General features: G+C 37.4%; 1 protein-coding gene across 3 annotated transcripts in view; it reads right to left on the minus strand.

Moving 5' to 3' along the window:
- Window positions 1–21,554, minus strand: part of fbxo25 (F-box protein 25) — a 53,387-nt gene that overhangs the window by 12,040 nt on the left and 19,793 nt on the right. For 2 of the 3 annotated variants that reach the window (XM_006626383.3, XM_015357900.2), the window contains exons 1-2: window positions 15,986–16,087; window positions 15,476–15,611 (exon numbers count right to left, since the gene is read on the minus strand). In XM_006626383.3, coding sequence (XP_006626446.1) covers window positions 15,476–15,603 — 128 coding nt within the window. In that variant the 5' untranslated portion in view covers window positions 15,604–15,611; window positions 15,986–16,087. Of the gene's footprint in view, window positions 1–15,475; window positions 15,612–15,985; window positions 16,088–21,554 lie in introns of those variants that run through there. The other variant, XM_015357909.2, reaches the window with a different exon arrangement.

The raw sequence follows: 21,554 nt of genomic DNA on the forward strand, positions 1-21,554 counted from the left end.
AACAAGAAAGAGATAAAGTAGTGTAACATTCTATTTAAGTAAAAAGTTTCTCAGAAACTCATTTATGGAAAACCTTGTAAAAATACTAAACTTTAGCATGATCAACATCACCAGTAGTAGTAGTATAGCTTTCCCAAAGGATCACAAAACCTCATAAATACCTTAATAAAATATTAAATGAAGGTTAAATTCAAAATATATTGAGATCTTTTTCTTTCACAGCACAATACATGTATGCAAGATGTAACATCATTCAAGTTACAGTGTATCAAAATTGATTCATACCCTTTCTAAAATGTGCCTAAAAATGCAACAGTATTAAGACCCTTCCTATGGTGTCCCGTATTGGAAATAAAATGATGCATATGGATTTTCTTAAACTTTATATTGTGTTGAAATCCTGAAAGCTCAAACTGAAGACTTCTTAGAGGTAACAAGTTTCAATAGACTGTCAGCAAACACTAAACAGAAATAAACTAAAATATGTAAATGTAGACGTATACAGATCTCTAATCTTTATATTTGGTGGAAGCACCTTTAGCAGCAATTACAGCCACATGTCTTTTTGGATAAGACTCTATGAACCTTGTACACTGGGTGCAATTTTACCCATTCCTCTTGGCAGATTTGCTGAAGCTCTCTCATGTTTGCTGGGGATCTCTTAAGGATTTCAAGCCACTGTGCTACTGAAAGGTGAATTCTATCCCAGTTTTAAGTTTTATCAGAATGAGGTTTTCCTCTAAGATTTGCCAGTACTTCGCTTCATCTATGTACCTATCAGTCTAGACAAGCCTCCCAGTCTTTGCCGATGACAAACGCAACTAGAACATACAGCTGCCACCACAATGCTTGAAAGTAGGGAAGATGGTGCTAATTGAATGATCGGCTTCTTTGGGTGTGCGGCAGATGTAACCTTTTACCACATATTTACTGTAACACTAAGGTGCTTTCGTGCCATTCGGGATCCAAAATATTTTTTGTCAATGACATACAGGTCCCTTTAGTGGAGAAATGGAGATATTGTTGACCCGTGGACATTGACATCCATCTCAGACAACTCTATGACTCTTTCAAAGGCACTGTTGGCCTCAAGGTGGCACCCTACAGCATTTCCTTCTGTCTCCTGCCTGTTTAGTTTGGATGTAGGCAGTATCTAGGTGTCTTCCACTGCTTAATGATCGGGTTCACACTCAAAGAAATATTAAGGTTGTGCCTTTCTAAAACTTTATCCCTGAACCGTTTTGAAAGTTCTGCGTCTCTTTTGGCTTAATCTCTGCTTGAAAATCACTCCCTGACTGAATGTCCTTTCAGAGATATTGTATTTATTCTGCGATCATGTGAACCACTAGCACAAAATACATAGAGGCTACAGCTAATTATGTGGTTCATTAAAGTAATTTTGTGTACCTAAATTACTTTGGGGTTTGAATGCTTAGACAATCATGACTTTTCATTTTTTTTTTCCCATACTTCAAGTATTATGGCTGTAAGCTTAAAGTAACAAAATGTAAAAAACTGTGCCAGGGTCTGAATTCTTTTGATGGATATGCTCACTAAAAGCCATTAATGCTGGCAAATATTTAATTCATTTATTTCCACCTGTATAGTGAACATTGATATATTTTTTATTGTAGTACACTTCAATAACTTTTCTGTGAAGCAGTAATTGATGATAATAGATATTGTTCCCTTCTCTCCAAACAAAATATGGCCAAGTAACACGTTAGAAATACATTTGGGACTCTAGCCAGCTAACAACAAAACGTACATTGTGCAAAGGCACAACTTGGGGGAAAATGTATTTATAAATTAGATGTTGTGTAAAGAAGTGACTTACGAATGTTTTGTTGTTATTGCATCAAGGTTTCTGGACCTACATCAAATACTTTAAAAGATAAAAATCAGCAATACCTACATGCTCTGCCAAGCTATGATGAACTACATGGCTTTTTTTCAAAGGCCTTTTTATAAAGAACGTTTTGAGCATTACCCTTTTCAAATGTGTGCTGTTTAACTTAAAATATAAAATGAAAGCAGCACTTAGTACTGTAGTCCGGTGGCCTTTACAAATCATTCTGTTCTGCATATTTGCGCTTTTTGTATAATTTTGTGCATGATTTCTAGAGCACTGCCTTGCGGCCTTGTTAAATGTAAATATTTTATATACTTATTCAAAATTGGAAAGTCAATTTTAAGTTATAAGATTTTACGTTATGAGTGACACATCGATTCCGGAGTTCTTTTTCAAGGCAGTCAAACTCCACGTGCAGCTCATGCTGATGCACTGTTACCCCATTTTAGCCAGATCTCGTCAGATCTCACAAGCAAGACACCGTCTGGGCTGTACAAGGAAGGCAGACTTCCAAGGAATTTCAGGTTGCTGAAATTCCTCGCTGAAATGTTGTTGCAAGGGAAGTTATTAGACCAGTAGATGGAGTTCCTCTCTCTGGACAAAAATCTCCTAACCAAGAACCTAGAACAGTGACCAGGACACTGTGCTTTATCAGGAGCTGGCCATAGGATGCTGCACTAAACTACCTGGTCAACTGTTAAAACTGGCTAAAGTCTACTGTGGGCTTGTACAATCTCTTCTTTCTAAATTCCCCCCCTAATTCAACTAACACGTACTTACTCACTTCTTTGCCTCATGTGTTCTGTATTGGAGCTGCTAGTTTATAAGATCTACTGCAAATTACTCTGGTTGGTACTGCACTTCGGAGCTGAATGAAATAAGTTTCCTTCAATGCGTAAAGTGCTTTGGGTTACTTTGGGATGAAAGGTGCTATGTGATTGCAAGGAATTATCATCATCGGCCTTTAAACAGTTAAATAATATTAATAGTGAGCATGCAGGAAGCAAAGCTAACCTTATTCAGTTTCGAATGCACTACATTGTAACTGGTCTGTTCCTTTCCAGACTGTTAAGATACTTATATACAGAAACCAAATGGTAAATGTCACCTAAGGATGCACAAAAAATGGGAAAACAGATCCAGATGTGTATATAAACATCAATTTCTTGTATAAGCCAAAGCAAGGGAGAAACAAATGGTTACTGGGGCAATAGGTACCAAATTGGAGATGGTACTAGAGTTTCATCCACAAACATGCATTCCAGGAGTGCAAAGGACAATCTTAATGGCACATTTTGGCCAAAGGGAAAAGGAGGAAGAGGCGACACGATGGCACAGAGGTTAGCATTGCTGCCTTCCAGCACTGGGGGCCTGGGGTCCTGGGGTTCAGTTCTGGGCCTGGGGTGTTATCTGCATGGATTCTGTATGTTCTCCCTGTGTTCATGTGGGTTTCCTTTGGGCGCTCCAGTTTCCTCCCACAGTCCAAAAAGAAACTGGTAAGATAACTGCATTCTAGGGTCTTGGTGTGCGTGGGTGTGTTTGTGTCTGTGTGCGTCCTGAAATGGACTGGCGTCTCATCCAGGGTGTGCCCTGCCTTACACCCGTTGCTAGCCCTCTTGTAACCCTGCATTGGAAGGAGCAGTTAGAAAATGAATGGATGGAAAAGGAGGAGCAAGTGGAAGGAGAGAAATTCCAGGAAGAAAGGACACTTGCATAACTAGGAACTAGGCGTAGATTTAGGAAGTGTCAGGGGACCTGGGCTGGAGCATCTGAAAGGCAGCAAGAGACGAGGGTTTTTAAGAGAGATTTAGTCTTGGATATCTGTGACAGAGGGAACTACACATCCTGATAACACACTAGTGGCTGTTGGAACCGAATCACCCAGAAACCACAGCAGAGTAGAACGGCCATCAAATAGGAGACAAAGCTTACGAGAGACCGTTGCAATTAATTTAAGATGGGCTTCAATGTACAAAAGGAAGTAGCACTAAACTTGTCTTCCAGGTTCCGCGGGTTTTAGATAGATACTTTATTGATCCCGTGAGGGAAATTGCAGTGCAACAGCAGCTTAACACAGACAACACAGCCACAGTGTAACGAATTATATAATAGTACAATACAAGAGTTACTCACAGTCCGGACACACAAAGAACAAACTAGAACAGAACACTACACAGAAAAATCATATCACACATATTAATATAAATATAGATGTAAATATAGATATAAATAAATATATTTATAAATATATATTTTATGGAGTGACCCAAATTGAAGGGATGATCTCATTTCAAATACAAAGAGAATGAATGTCGATGAAAAAGACTGATAAAAAACTCTTGAAGGGATGATCTCATTTCAAATACAAAGAGAATGAGTGTCGATGAAAAAGACTGAGAAAAAGTTAAAAGATTTCGGGGGTGTCAGAGCCCCTGTAGGGGAACCAAGATGGCATACTTCACTGTGCGCTTGCCTTCTGGGAAATGGTATAGCTATCAATGGCTCTGCAAAGTTGGCAAGGTGTTTAGGCTCTGGAGCAGCGGCTGTTTATTTCAGAGCGCACATATTCTCCGTTTGCCAGCTGTAAATATCATGATCGACTGTTTACACCAGTGTAAATACAACACCTTGACACTTTGGAAGATGCTTCTTGCACCCATGTTCAAAGCCCAGCTCTGATGACCACCATCCCTGACTGGCACAGCAGCATAAAAGTTCAGTCTGGTTTTAAACTGTCCTAAAATTTGTATTAATTCTACAGTTCTCACCGCTACACACATAATTAGTTCTAGATAGTTATTTTTACTGTATCGTTTTTTTTTCTCATTGGTTTCATTACTCTTGCTCTTAATGACTTAAAGAAAATTGCTTTATTAAACTTTATCTGAAGAATAATTAACCATATTACTTCACAGTATTCAGATGTTCACAGAAGAGGATTGTAGTGTCAGTTTTCCTTTCAATGTGTCCTCTAAGTCATCTAACAAATATTCTGGTGAGTTTCGCACTGGCAACATTTTATTGCCAGTGCAAAACTATTTCATGAAGCAACTAGATGAGAGTGAATTGGCCTTAGCTTTTTTTATTAAAAAGTATTTTTGTATTGTATTGAGATATGAATATTTTATGAAAGAGTACTCCAATTTTTTCATATATACAAGTATATATACAGTTTCTTCCACAGAGACAGACTTTGACATCACTGTTGTATATAGCTCTACACTTCTTTTTTTGTTTGCTTTTCTGTTGTGATAATTTACAGTTTATCAATGTCCATTATATTTCATGAACCAAGAAAGTAGAGTGAGCTCAAACCCCAGGTGGGAGCAAGGTATTTTAGAAAAATGCCAAGCTGTATAATTCAGCTAATTCAGCACAAATGTGAGTTGCTGTGGACACAGCTATTCATTTGCTGTCGTCAATATAAATTAATAATAAATATTGTTCCTAGAATTAATTAATCACAAAACTGTAGCAATTCTGAGAAAGAGACTAGCAGAAAACATCGATTTTCTATGCAGAAGTAATTATATTAGAAAAGCCTAGACTCCGAGATGTCAGTTTTGAGGTTTATAAGTACATTTCTATGCATTAATAAAAAATATCATCATGCATGAAGATGAGAAGATATGCTTTAATTCAGGTTTTTCAGGAAGCTGGAAAATATTGAGTAATATCATCATTGTCACAATGATGATTAACATGGTTGCTTACAGATAAACGAGAGCCAAGTCTGTGATAATTCCGCATATAAATACAGGATTTGCAGAAACAATTACACATTTTTTGTAACAAAATGCACATAATTCCAAAATGCATTTCTGTACCTCAAGTCCTTATGCTTTGCAAATATCTGATTAAATATTTAATTTATTAGTATTATATTTTCCTGTATAAAATGCAGACATTTCTTTTTTTCCCCACTATTTTCTAACCTATTTCCTTGTTTTTTTAACAGCATGAAACTAATCAGGTTATTTAATGCTGCTCTTGTACATAAATATTAGTTCTTACACCACGAATGTGGGACTTCAGATAACCCTGACCAACTGCATATTCTTAAGGGAGATGCCAGAACTCAAGTATGGTTAAGAAAAAATAAACCTTTTATGTTCAGAGCTTTGGCAAATGAACTAAACTAAAGGAACAATGTGGACAAAGCTTCAAGAAGAAAAGAAGATTTTCTTAAACCTCCCCCACAGATGGGAATCTCTTAATCCACCAGTGAAGAAGTCACCCCCTGCAATGAAGATTACTGGGCTGAAGACTATTAAAAGCTCACTACAGTGCAGGTCTGGGAGAGAAAGCAATGCAGTTTATCTTCTCACAAAAAAAAAGTAGACAGCTGAAAGAACATTTGCTTTTTTAACTATAATGATTTAATATATAAAAAGTAAACATTAAATAGCAATAGCAAAAAGCATCCAGCATGTTGTTATCACTTCATAACCAATAAATGGGAAATTAAATAAAAGGATCAATATTATTTCCATCTGTAAAAAGAAAACAAGCATGTCTATAGATTGGAAAGCTTTCCTGAGGCTTTTCAAGAGCTCTCAGTGGTACCAGACAGCCGCACAACCAGGATATTACCAGCACTTTATTAAGAATCCCTGACTATGGTCTTGAATCCCTATTTTGGCTCTAGGAATTGGCTATTCTGGTGGCATTAGGGATATATCATAGTGAATTTAAAACAAAGAAAACAATTTGATCAATAAAACTCATCTGTATCTTTTAGGTTTTCTCTGTCACCTTTATGCAAAAAATTCCCTATTTATAAAAATAAGCCTTTTAAGTACATGTCCTCTATACATACAGTATATTAAATTCACACTTTTGTGAAAAACAACATGAAATTATCAGGTTTATTTCCAATGTCTATACAGACTATAAAGAATATTAATGTACATCAAGAATGTTTGTGCAGGTTAATCAGTAGAGCTTCACAGCTTTTACTGGAATGGTTAAGCAGAATGGTTTTAGCACAACAAAGCCAAATACACCTTTACTTAAAAAGAGATATTTAAGAGCCAGCTGTACAGTTCCAATACACATCCCCAGCTCTAACAGGTATTAACAATGCTGTCTCAAATTAAACATAACTTTATTTTGTGATGTTTTCTTATACATATTAATAATAGTCCAAACTCTAAGATAAAATTCCTAAATTGCAAACACAATGCCAACATGCTGTACATGAAAGACATACCAGATAAATTATTAGTGGATGAAAGATTAAAGTAGTTCAATGATGTCTAGAAAGCCAAATCCATGAATTAAAACCTTACAGTTGACTACTCCATCAGCAGCTGTTCCATTACACAAATGAACTGACTTATCACTAAAATATGATGGTCATGCCGCACTTCATTACAAGCATTTGTTTTGATGTGTATAAATTAGTCTGTCAAACAACTTAGAATTGCATCTAGTTGCCCTGGTAGAGTTAAAACAACCACCTAAATCCAAATGTGATAGAATGAATGCTTTTCTCCAATACAGCACAAGACAAAAACAGTAAGATACACTCTAAAAGGTAATCTGGCTAGCCTAGAGCTGGATATTTGCCAAGAAAAACATATTCAGGTTACGGTTTTGATTGACAGTCCTGTAGTATGTTCTAAAATAGATAAAATGATGCACTGCTAAACCTTCTCCCATGAAGAAGGCATTCAAATGACATATGTACAGCAGTCAATTATGGAAAGCATGAGTGTCATGAAGTGATCTTGGTTTCATACTGTGCCCTACCCTAATTGTTATTGCTGGTTTTGAGCCATTCATGTTTAAAGCCCTCTGAAACCTACAAATGCATCTGAAAAACACAAAAACCACAAAACACTACATTAAAGCAAGCCACTACCATTTTTTCTGGGAAATAGTGATTACATGATGAAAGTAACAATACGATTTGTTTCCTATTAAATTTCACCATGGGTCAAAAAGCTGTTTTTTCCAGGTTTATGTAAATTGCTCAGTTAGTTCAGATTACATTCCTCCATCATCTATGAAAAGCACAATTCAGTCTATGTATTTATGGCACAGCAGAGTATGTACTGTGTTGGATAGCATCCATATTAAACTTCATGTTTCAGAAACCAGATACAATCATTTCACCTCTCTGCAGGAAGAGGATTTTATGTGGTTATTAAATATCAAACCAACATGCACAAAAGCAACCCAAAGTGTCTGAGGTTTAAAAATTATAACCCAAAACATTCAGGGCTATTAGTATTCTAAACAATTGTGATATCTAATTTCTTTATGTAAATAAACACCTGGCAGATGACATGTACTTTAGAGGGTGTTAAACGCAGGTAGCAAACACGATAGATACGACATGGCAAACTGTAAGCATGAAGAAGTTACTAATTAAAAATATTAAATTTTGGCCTCTTCTTGTTTTGATTTATATAATTAATAATAAATTCTTACTGTGTGACATATAGTCAGCCTGTTGTGGTACCAAAAAGTGATTGCACTGTCACCAGAGTTGTGGTATTAACCCAAACTGGCATAACTATAGTGCTCTTGGTGATAATTGCTTGCACTTGTATAACACATTTCAGTACACTCCACTCAAAGTGCTTTACAGGTAATGGGGACTCCCATCCACCACCACCAATGTGCAGCATCCACCTGGATGATGCAATAGAAGCCATAGTGCGCCAGAACGCTCACCACACATCAGCTACCAGTGGAAAGGAGAACCGATTAATAATTAGGAGGCCGTGATTCGTAAAGGCCAGGATGCCAAGGTTACACCCCTACTCTTTCTGAGAAACGCCCTGAGATTTTTAATGACCACAGAGAGTCAGGACCTCAGTTTTACATCTCATCTTAAGGACATCACCTGTTTACAGTATAGTGTCCCCGTCACTATAGTGGGGCATTAGGACCCACATGGACCGCAGGGTGAGCGCCCCCTGCTGGCCCCACTGACACCTCTTGCAGCAGCAACCTTAGTTTTTCCCAGGAGGTCTCTCATCCAGGTACTGACCAGACTCACACCTGCTGAGCTTCAGTTGGCTGCCAGTTTTAAGCTGCAGGGTGAAATGCCTGCTGGCTGCTGATAAATCAATTTCCAAATGTAATTTCTCATCTGTATACCTGAACTGCTGTTTACAGAGGCTTCAAGAGCATAATGCCTGTCACGTGTCAATCAGGTGGACTTTGTACTTTATTACCATGGGCACATGGGTTTTTGGCAGGTGCTCCAATTCCTACAGTTAAAGCACAGTGTTGTATTGGGATGCTGCACACTGCTAACATCTATAAGAAGAATACTACAAAGTATTTAAGTTGCACTGCTATATATCATTACACTGTCTGTGTTGACTGACATGTCTAAATTGATGCGCATATATATGTGTGTGAATGCCTGTGCGTTTGTCTTGTAAAGGACTTGTGCGTCTTGCTCTGCTCCCCTCATGTGTCACTATAGGCTCTGACTCACTGTGCACAGGATTAAGTGTTAATTAAAAATGGATGGAAGGGATGAAAAGCACTCAGCAATTAATGAAAGGAACTAATTGTTACAATTAATTATCTCTGATGAATTCACAACATCATAAACAGCCGGAAAAGACTTCCGATCCTGCCTTGTGTACATTTAGTAAAAGCAAGCATCATCAGACAGATGGCTTTTAAGGTTTAGGTTCAGGTCTCAAGCAAACATGTAACTCCACTGCAACAGGGCTCATTTGAAACTACACGTGACATGATAGGCTACTACAATATTGCTGGTAATAAACATCAGATTTTCAAAAATCTTTATACTGAATAATATTGTGGCTGTTTTACATTTTTTCCTTGTTTCTCAAAACATGTGGATTTTTCTTGGAAACCAGATTTTCCTACAGGTTTGGTTCATGACATCAACTATTTCTGTCTGCTCTGATACTGCCTTGTTGTCAGCCCCCAGATGTGACCATCGCAAATAGATTTTACTCATTATTTGGGTTGGTTACTGACATTACAGAAAGACATTTTAAAAATAAAATACTTAAGTGCCATACTACTACTTTCCGTTTGAGTATGAATTACTAGAATGACTTCTGAATGACGTACTGTATTAATTTATTAATCTAATTTATATTGTATAATATATATTTATATTATTAGATTATATTAATTTTAATGGCAGTACATTGCAGCCCTCTATAGAACCACAAATGTTCGCTTAATGAGTACGAAAGCTCAATAAAGGTTATGGTCTATAATAGAGAAGTAGCTTATTTTGTATGAACCAATAGTATCATGCTTCATTATTACACAAATTCATTTAATAATATAATAAAATTAAATTATAATAAAACAATATATATTGGTGAACAAATATGTTCATCTCCGCAGGATTGTAACCTACGTAGGCCAAATAATTGCCAGAAGGACTCACTGGTGGCCTGTTATGTTTTTGGGAGGCCAAGAAAACACATGGAAAAGGTTTCAAACAACCTTTACCTCACTCTCCCTTGCAGGCACACAAAGCCAGTATAACATGCTTTGATAAACCTTTGATGAATACAAGCTCAGTCAGCTGTTTAAAAACGAGAGCTTATTAAGGCTCTGAATGAAATCCAAATCTTCATTTAATTATGTATTGAAAGCTACCTGTATGCAGCACCAAAAGATAATACAGAAGCCCAACAGGAAAATATTACAACGGTAACAAAAGACCTTACAGAAAATGGTGCAGACCAAACACACAGTAGGTGACAGCTTGGTATTGTGCATCCCACATAACCTGACAAAGAGAGTCAAAGAGAACTGAGATTTATGCCTTGGACACAGAATATCTAGTGTGGAGAAGTGGATTATTCCACTACTGAGCAGGACGTTAGTATGGCAGGGCTCTGCATATTTCTTTTTTTATAAAGCAGTGCAAATCAGAAGCTCATTCATAAATCTGCCTTTTTGTTGGACCTGATGACCCATGTTGACATAATAATGATGATGTGTACTGGTCAACTCCACTAGGAATTCCACTAGGTGCGTCTCAATGCAGCACCTAGTATAACACATTAAATAGGTCTATTTCTTTTGGATATTAATTGCATTTCCTTCTCATTGCATTTCCTCTTTGTATGATGTACTGATACATTACTCTGTTCCTGTATCTGCAGAGACTGTTACTGTAAATTCCAAACTTGCCCTTCTAGCAGAAACTTTTAAAAAAGAAAACAAGATGAAATGCACTCATCTTAGTCACTGCCATTTCGTTTCTTAGGTGTAGCATGTTTTATTATAATGCAGTATGCGGATTCTTAAATATTCTGTGCTGAATTGTTTTCCTTAAAGTAGCATTTGTCATCCCAATTAGAGTAGCTATTCCACTAGCTTTTCAGCTTCTGAAAAGACTTCAGTCGACTGCCAAGAAGAGGACAGTATAAGCTAATCAGTGTCAGAATTCACAAAGCCTGAAAAATCTCTTGGAGAAAATTAAGACCATTAGCTGGCTTACTGAAAGAATAATATATTGTGCCCTCCACAAGTACTGGAACAGCACAAGTCAAAACTATATATTTCTGCTTTATAGTCAAGCAATTTGTATTTGCAATCAGAAGATTAATATGAATGAGTACATTTTGTCTGGGTAATTACGCATATCCTGCTCATTTGAACATATTATGACAAAAAAACGTATTCTGTGTTTTACCCAATGATTTCTGATGACCATAAGTATTTGGAAAGAACCACTTTAATCAAATTAGCATGACGTCTGCAACTCCCAGACCTCACCAAAGTAATCATTTGAGATGCTTTGCTGAGCCTTTGCTGCAGTTATTGCTGGGTTCTTGCCCATTGCTGGCATGTTCTGAGTTCTTCACCATGTAAAATGCCTGCTCAGCTAGACTTCAATCTGATGATTGACTTGGTCAGTCTCAGATCTTCCACTTTCTTCTCCGGATGAGCTCCTTGGTTATTCACACCATGCTTTGAATTACTATTATTCTGCACAGTCAAGTGGCACCAAATAATTATAGATAAATATTCTTCTAAATAGGATAATATCTCTGCAAACGTCAGAACTCATTCTGCCTCTGTCATCATTAGTTACACCTCGTGTGAATAAGCCAGTTCCACAAATAGCCATGCATGTCCAGGCAATATTACCTCTTCCATGTGAGAGTGTTGGAACAATGTTTAGGGACTTTAGTCCGAGACAACCCTTTACCACAGTGACAGAAAGATTAAAATAAGGAGACAAAAAGAATCTGCAAATGCTCCAAAATCATCTGAGATGTGTGTAGAGCAAAGGCCAAATAAGATACTTCTTTCCTTTCCCTTATTATTATTCAAATTTTATTCAAAGATTATACCCAGTCTATTTTTGCATTCCCTGTTTCTTTTCGGAATCTGTGTACTTAAGAACAATTCAGTTATAACACATCCACCAAACATTTTTATGAGAAAAGCAAAACAACCAGGATACTTACAGTATATCTCACAGAACATGCAACACAATAGGCACGTTATACATTTCTTATCCAGATCTTCCTCCCTCTGTGCTATCAAATGACCTTTTACAGGCGGCTGTTTACAAGAAACTCTTACAATGCCAAATTAACCAAGAGAAATTACACTGAAACAAATGTGTAAAAATGTGCAAATATATAGAATAGCAGGAACAATAAATTAGCAACTGTTCTATAGTTTTAGTTATATATCTTTTGTACAAGGTTTAGGATATGAGAAGAAGAGGCTCCTGTTACACAATATTCCCCCACAAACAATGTCAGTGGAAGAACTATTTTAAAATATTTGGCACAGGGTATTTTTTTTTTACTAAAGATCTTTAAATGCACAAATAAGTAAATACCTTTAATTCACCATATTTATTGAACAGTTTGATGCCACAACCAGCTAGTCCACTCAGCATCACATTCATATTTCTTAGTATTTTCATCTTTTTAGAACAATACAGTGCACAAGTTAAGCCTTCAAGGCATAGTGCTTAGCAGTACTGTCATGAATTTATTTAGATGCACTTAAGGCTTCAGGATGAGTTAGATTAAGCAGAGGTTTGAGTGACTAAAAGCACAGACGAATGTAAACCGATTAAACAACTGTGAATTATTTTAAAGCACTCCATGTTTCACTAAAAGCTGTTTGGACACTCAGCAAGACAAGAAAATGCCAGTCTCCACATGACCATGATTTTCAAAATGATTTATAAGCCATGACTTCTAAAAGCATACAAGGCATAATCCCTTTTTAGTGATTATATTGAAGCTTTTAATAGATACTGTACACTGAGGCAAAATAATAAAAAGAGAACACACCTGGAAAGAATACATGGGCAGAAAACACTGCAAACATATACAGTACATACACAGAATTTTACTAAAAGAGGTGAAGAGAATTACCAGAAGTATTCCAATGCACGTATGCAGAAATTTGCTGTTGCTTACAAAAAGTACTTCAGTTACAATAGGTCTAGTTGGGCTACTATACGAACAGTAAATACCCCTGGTGTAAGCCTTCCTAACATTCACTGCATTACAAACACAAGATCAACATCAAAATGGTTTATAACAGAAATGTTGCATTACATACTGGAAAAATCCATAGAGAAGAACATAAATCTATTGAATGTTAAGTAGCTCATGTGTCTCCAAGAAGATTTCTAACCTAAAATCCAGCAGTATTCCATAAACAAATATATACACAAAATATAAATAAAACAAAGCATTTTAAGCAAGTAAACAGATGGCAGACATAACAACAGCTAAATAACATTTAAGTTAACATTGAGTTAGCAAGTCTGTACTGAAAGGAAAATTGCAGTGATTTAGTTTTTTTATAGATATGGAAAGGATGAGAATAAAAATCATACACAGACTTCCTGGAGTCTCAAAGAATACATTATAATACATCACTATTTAAACAGACGCAATAACAATCACAATGCGGCAAACTAACACACACGCATGAAGCTTAGGCCTTGGGTCCATGCTGTGAAGTCACTTAAAAATGATGTTCACATACAATGCTGCGTAACCTATACCACTGTTTTAGAATAATTAAAAAAAAAGATATTTCTGAGCTACTTCTTGCTTTTAAAAATGGTGTTACCTCATTCTAGCCTTATAAATGTTAAAATTATAGTGATCACAGTGTCTCTGTATAATTATCTGTAGTTCTTCCTTGCCACACCGCTCACCAGAGCGCATTCCTGGTTTCCGGAGCTCTGCCTTCATTTCACCTCTACAGTAATTAAGAGATAAAACTGAGGAATGACGGAACTAAATCATCTTTAATTCACAGCATTATCTCACACACGGGTTCACATGCTATCTGTCTGCTTCCTGTCTTGCCTGTGTGTGGGCCGGTTGCTTTTCAGGACTGTTTCCCTGTCTGATTTTTAAAAGCTTTCTTGAGAAACAACCCCTTTTATCCTTCACAATATTAAGATCATTAATATTAAGTAACATATAAGTGAATCAAGCTTCTCATAAAGTTACTTTGTTACGTGAATTGAAAAGGGTTAGGCCAGACATTAGTAATCAAAACACTTGACAGGAATCTTTCATTCTCTTTTCAGTACAGTCACACAATACATATCCACACTTCAATAACAGAATTCAACTTTATCAAAATCAGCCGATAGAAACAGTGCTTGAAAGTATAATTACAGAAGATTATTTCTTCATTTAGCACAAATTCTGTGGTAAATGAAAACCCTTCCACTCAGTGTAAAAAAAACACAGTGTGTATCTGATCAAAATTAGATACAGCAAGTCCAATTATTTTGTACTTATGCTTCTGTTGACAAAGTAATACATCCATCCGGAGCCCCAATCACCTTTAAACATTTTTACAAATCTCCACTGACATACATATGGAACTCATCCGTCTGTTGTGCGTTATCACCCCTGCCCTCCACGTGACACAAATCATAGAACATTACTTTTTATTTGTTTTCCCACGAGAAAATAACCACCTGTGATATCTTCCACTTCCCCTAATTTAATGACAATTAAATTATTGGCAGTGTGACTCTAAACTAGAATTAATGAGAATATCTCATTAAAACAGTCACCAATCAATATGGTCGAACATAACACAATCTGCTGCACGACTGATTGATGGTTGACATTTTATCATCCTGTGAGGCTAAGTAAAGATAATAAAATATAGCTTTTCCACATCATCAAAGACAAAAAAAACCCAATGACTATTCAACATTTTTCCAATTTGAAATATTTCAAATCTCTTCCCAATAAACTTAACAGCTCATTACCACTTAACTAAAAATGTGCAAGGCTGAATACTCACTTACAAATGTATAACATCACTGATTTTCAATATGAGCAAAAAAAATGAGCTTATTTCATGCATTGCAAAACAGAAATAACATGTCCTTCACATTTTGTACAAAAGGTTTTTTGGATAAAAACGCCAGGTAAAAATGAGGAAGAATATTTACAGGGTACTCCAGTTCTTGTTGTGTAACAGCTGTTTCACAGTTTAAAAGAACTTTAGAGGGAAAATTTCAGACAGCATGCAGCATAAGTGATTTGATGCTGTTTTACCTCATGAGTAAGTCAACTCACCGGCGTTAGCGATCAGAGGTACCCAAGATCAGCACACAGAGGGAAAGGGGTTAGTACTCACTCTTCCAAATCCAAGTCGTTATCGTTCCTCTCCAAGTCGTCACCGAAAAACTCGAAGCGTTTCCAGCCGTCCTCGGTTTTTATCCAACTCCATCCCGGAGACCGCCAGTCTTGGCCCAAGAACGGCATCTTCTACCCTGGGATTTCAAGACAAGAGGCATTCCGCTCACAAGTCTTCAGCAGCTGCCATTTACTTTGCGTACCACTTTCAAACTACTGTAGATGTGCCTCAAGCCCAGTTGCCTTAACCACACAGACGCGCACCAGAGAGTTGGCGAGAAGGTCAACATATCTGCTTTTCATCTTAAAAAAATGAAGGCGAAGATTGCTGCCTTAAATAATTGGCAGCGGCAAAACATAAAACTAAAACACAACATTCGACATCATTAAATATTACACGATAAAACCACATTACCACCAAGTATAAATAAACAAGGAGTCTCGGCTCATCCAAGTTATATTAGCGTAACACAATCTAACTAAAACATTAACACAAACCACTTCTTCTTACCACGATACTTCTCTTTGTTTCTTGAATTTCAGCTGTACCCAGTAGTATTGACGGAAGTAAACATACTCTTTAGTAGAATATGATACGCCCCCTTTGCTCTGTGCGGTTTGTGATAGGACGCGGTATCTGTATTTACCGAGTTGCTATCCCGAAATCTTGCATCTGATTGGTCCGATAAGCTTTCAATCAAAGGGCAGTGGACTACATGTTTTGTTCGGAGCCCTCGCGAACACGTGACTGCGAGTCCTGCACATGTCGGTGTGTTTTGGTTCTAGGGAGGAGGAGGAGTAACTGGAGTTTGATTGGAGGAGTTGGGTGTTTGGTAGTTGAAACGTGTATTTATTTTAAAAAAAACTCGTTTTGCTTAGGAGATCGACAACCTAGCATTACACGAACGATTTTTGTTGGATGTTGAACACCATATTGTTTTGTCGCTGTTTTTCTCCTTTATTGTACTTAAAAATTAACTACTTCTGTCTCTTTGGAATCATAAATTATATTTTGTTGTTCTGATTATTGTTAGACTTTGTTAGCCGCCATAAAATGTATATCATAAAAAAGAAACCTGTAATATAATCCTGTAATACTGTTGATAATATCTCCAGAGGGTTAATCTTTCTCGTCTGATTATTACAGCACCCCGTGGCATCGATTCGATTTCACTATTTCACAGACGTGAAGCTCTCGTGTAAATGACACAACTTTGAGTAAGCTGTTGGTGAATTGCACTTTCTGTTGGAGCTTCTGCCCCCGTCTTCCAAACACTGCGTCTAAATTATTAAAGTCTTGGAACGCTCGCATTAACCAGGTGTCATGCCAGTGACGTAAATCCTATCAGTTACTTGAGCCACATCGAAACACAATGAGGAAAAGTCACGTCTGACATTCCTGAGGAATTCTAGCACATACAAATACCACATGCTGGGTCATTTCCACTTCTGTGAACAAGGGTAAGGCAGGGTGTACGGTGTATGTCATAGGTATAAATGGAACACAACATGAATTTCGTCAAACATTTAAACATCTCAAAATTACAGAAAATAAAATTGCAAAACAAAAAAGCATACTCTTTCAATATGAAATAGGACATTATCAAAAAGTAGGCATTAGGTATGACCTCCTTGACCATTAGCACAGCATAGGCACAGACCTGCTCAGCTTCTGAAAAGTCTTCTGTAAGAGGTTCCACCACTCCTCCCATGCAGCTACAGTCAGCAGGGCAAGTTTGAAAAATAGTAATTATCTCCTGCTGGTGACGCTTCCACAGGTGTTTGGTTTTATTGAGATCAGGACAACAGCCAGACATTTCCTTGAGGTTGTGTCACTGTAATCCTAGTACAATGTTTTCTTGGATTGTTGATTAAATTCAAATTGGCTTGAAGCAACAGAAAGGCTGTTGCCTTAAGAATTTTATCAATGTCTTTCTGAGCAGTATAGCTGACGTCAACCTATACCACAGACTGTTCTTGTCATACAGGATGTTGCTCCATACACAATTGCAGGTTCACTGGTCCTACAGCTGGTTTGAGCAGTGCATCAGTCATGGAAATATGCCTCCACACACATTGTCAAGCCTAGAGGAAGAAACCTTACTTGTCAGTGAATAGTACAGTCCAACACCCTATCTGCTCCCACTTCAGAAGTTCTCTGTCCCACAGAGCACAGCAGTTTCATCTTTCAGATCTCAATGTTACCTTTGAATGGCCTCTTGAGTATGCATATCTTTTTTACACGGATGGCAAGCTACGGTCATTGTGTTGATATGTTGCATATTTCTTCCTGCTATTCTTTGTACAGTCTGGAAATAAATCCATTTAAATAAATGGAATAGGCTGGTATGGTGACACCTTTCAGGATGTGTCCTGTCACACACAGACCCAAGTTCCTAGTTTCTCTGGACTTGTGATTGATTGTTGAAACAGAATATCTCATTCATGCCAAAAGCAACTAGTCGATCTTTATTACTCAGACAGCATGGTCATACTATTCTATTGCTGTAAAATGTAGACTCCCACCATCTCATTGAACAAGTTCCAGAGAACATTTTGCCAGAACTACAAAAACACCTGATTCTTAAAAAAATTGTAACTCTTTCATTCAAAGAGGTAAATTAGATCCGTTGTGTTCCAAGTTTTCAATTTCCTTGTGAGAAATAAAAGCTGAATACATTGTAAACCATATGGTATATTACAAAATGTCTGTCATTTCCAGCTTGCCTTCTATAACAGACAATTTTGTATCTCTAAAACACTTTTGTTCTCCTAATGTTTTCTTATTATGAACGTAAAAAAAACAATGGCATAGATTTTGGCTGTCAAAGCAGTAATACTTTCTGTGTCTTTCTTTTGATCATAGTAGACTTCTGTTTTTGTAGCCAGTGTGGCATGTACAACCCTCTGATTTTAGTCTTGTTGAAAATCTTTGGACACGATAATGGGTCAATCACACAAACCATTACCATCACCCACCACTGAGTAAGGCTACACAATGCCCAGTTCTCGACAGAATTAAGAATTAAGATATCACCACTTCTTTACACCAGGTTCAGACAAGGAAGATCTTAACTGAGCAATGTTTTTCAGAAATGTTTCTCGGGGAGGAAAAGTATAACTAGTGACCTGAAGTGTAGAATACAAAGACCACTTCAAGATTTCTGAGTCCTTCCCCGTCACTGGTGATATTACAATGGTAATTTACAACAGGAAACAATTTATTTTATTCCAGTGACACTCCAAAATCAAAAAGACTGAAACAAACACTCATCCTTAACTTACAGGGTCAACTTCTTGATGTGGTGTTACTTGACAAATTTGTTATGCCAAAGGAGTTGGTTTTTTTTTGCTCACATAGTTGCTGAATATACATAGAGAACTAGTCAAGCACAGCAGATTTTCATCGTGCCTGGGAGCAGTGTACCTTCATTTTCTTACAAAGCATTTATTAGTAGACATAGGCACCCATTTTTCATCGGAATAACATTATTTTGATATCATTGGAGACATTTTAAAAGGCATTTAGTCATGACATCCCTGGTGGCGATTAATTAAATGAAACAAAGTCTTGGGGTTGAATTAACCTCTCGCCGCACTGATGGCGAAATGTATACGAATGTTATTAGGTGGCCTTGAGGAAGAAGGCAAAACGGAATACAATTTTCTCAAATACTCTTACTCTGCCACCTCGTGGTCATGTTCGGAACTGAGCTATAGAAGTAAAGAATTCTTTGTTAAGCCAAAACATTTTTAATTCAAAGAGGGGAATAAAATAATGGTATGAGAGCCACCAGGTGTGTAATTTGTTCTTACTACAATTACTCTATCTGCGTGTGCAAAACAATCTGGTTTATCTGAAGTCAATAAGTGAACAATTTGAGTTTAATAAAAGCAAACAAGTGCTCCTGGGATTTGTCCATTCCATTGCTTTGTAAAAAAACTCACCTCTCCTATATCCTTCCCTCAGTTCTCTACAACACTTCATTTTGTGTAGTATGTTGAATATCTTTTAAGGCTGAGCCTTCATTCATAACATAATCTGCCAATTGCCGTGAAAACATCTTGATCTTGGTGATCTAACATTCCCCTAACATGTTGCTGTATGGAATTATAATAAATGACAAAGACCTGGACTGCCTTCTACTGCAATACTGTTTTTGCATATAGTTGTTTTGTTCAGGAACGTTAATGTTTCAATATGCCTGAAATACATAAGAAATGTTATAAATGAGAAGAGGCAATTCAACTCACTTAACCAGGGGTTGCCACTATTTGATTAGAGGATCTCTCCCAGCTGCTTATAATAATAATAATAATTGCTTACACTTATATAGCGCTTTTCTGGACACTCCACTCAAAGCGCTTTACAGGTAATGGGGTCTCCCCTCCACCACCACCAATGTGCAGCATCCACCTGGATGATGCGACGGCAGCCATAGTGCGCCAGAACGCTCACCACACATCAGCTATCAGTGGGGAGGAGAGCAGAGTAATGTAGCCAATTCATAGAGGGGGGTTATTAGGAGGCCATGATGGGGTAAAGGCCAGGGGGGAAATTTGGCCAGGACACCGGGGTTACACCCCTACTCTTTTCGAGAAGCGCCCTGGGATTTTTAATGACCACAGAGAGTCAGGACCTCGGTTTTACGTCTCATCCGAAGGACGGCGCCTGTTTACAGTATAGTGTCCCCGTCACTATACCGGGGCATTAGGACCCACATGGACCGCAGGGTGAGCGCCCCCTGCTGGCCCCACTAACACCTCTTCCACTTCCACCTCTTCCTTGTTTGCTTACTGAAATGAGTCCAGGGTATGAGCTTCAGTAACATGGCTGGGTAGCTTTTTCTAGATTCTCAAAACATCTTGTTTACAAAATGTCCCTCTGTTATCACTCAGGTTGATTCATATTAGTACTTAGGTGTCCACATAGACCATAACCTGTGCTGGTCTACTCATGTTGAGAGTGTTTGCTCCAAAGTGCAGCAGCACTTATATTTCCTGAGAAGACTGAGAGTGTTGGGGTTCGACAGGAAGTAATGCTACTCTTTTACCGTGCTGTAATCGAGAGCATTGTCAGATATGGTATTACAGCGTTGGTTTGATAATCTATCAGTTCATTTAAAATCGCAAATTACCTGCCTCATACAGACAGCTTTGAAGGTCATGGGAGTGAAACAGCACCTCTCCCTGCAGACAAACGTTGAAAAATTAACAATCAAACAGGCAGGAAAAATGATCTCAGATCCTTCCCACATCCTCAACTCTGAATATCAACTTCTTCCTTCTGGCAAACGTTTTAGGGTTCCCAAATGTAAGTCAAACAGATACAAACATTCCTCTGTTCCACTATCCATTAAAGCTGTCAACGCAAATGTCAAGGATGAACACAGTTTTGACTCTTACAACCCACTTGAGTGCAATATGTGTTATAAACGTAACATATTGTTATGTGTTATATTGTACACGTGCAAAGAGTGATGTGCAATGTTTTTCTTATTTTTTGTAATAGAGTAATGTGCAATGTTTTTCTTTTTTTCTTTTTTTTTGTTTGCATTCTATTAAAATGTACTGGAGTGCTGGGTGTCCATAAAAAAATTCCCTCAGGGGACAATAAAATCTTACCTTATCTTCTACATTTTAAATGAACTTCAGCCCTAATCTCCATTTGTATCCCCTTGTTTGTTACTCCACTGTTGATTCTGAAGTCCATTGTGTTGACTGTCAATGCCTTTGAGGATTCTGATCAGGTCTCCTCAAACTTTCTTTCATCAAGATTAAAAAGTCTCAGCTCTATTAACCTGTCTTTCAAGGATATTTCTTTAAAGACAGGAATGCATCAGGTCTCTACATTCTCTATATTCAAATGACACCAGACTTAAAGGCATTATTGGCTATGATCATATAGTATACAGAATAATTTAGTATACAGAGTAAATTAGGTAGCTGCATCAGCATGCATAGGCTGCAAAGGAACAAGTAACAGGTTTATTCCATGATGAAAAAAAAGAAGAAAGAAAACACAACGTTTAGGCCATTGAGCCTGAAGAAGGCACCACGGCCAAAATGTTGTGGTTCCT

The sequence above is a fragment of the Lepisosteus oculatus genome, chromosome 2 (assembly GCF_040954835.1).
Source record: "Lepisosteus oculatus isolate fLepOcu1 chromosome 2, fLepOcu1.hap2, whole genome shotgun sequence".
NCBI lineage: Eukaryota > Metazoa > Chordata > Actinopteri > Semionotiformes > Lepisosteidae > Lepisosteus > Lepisosteus oculatus.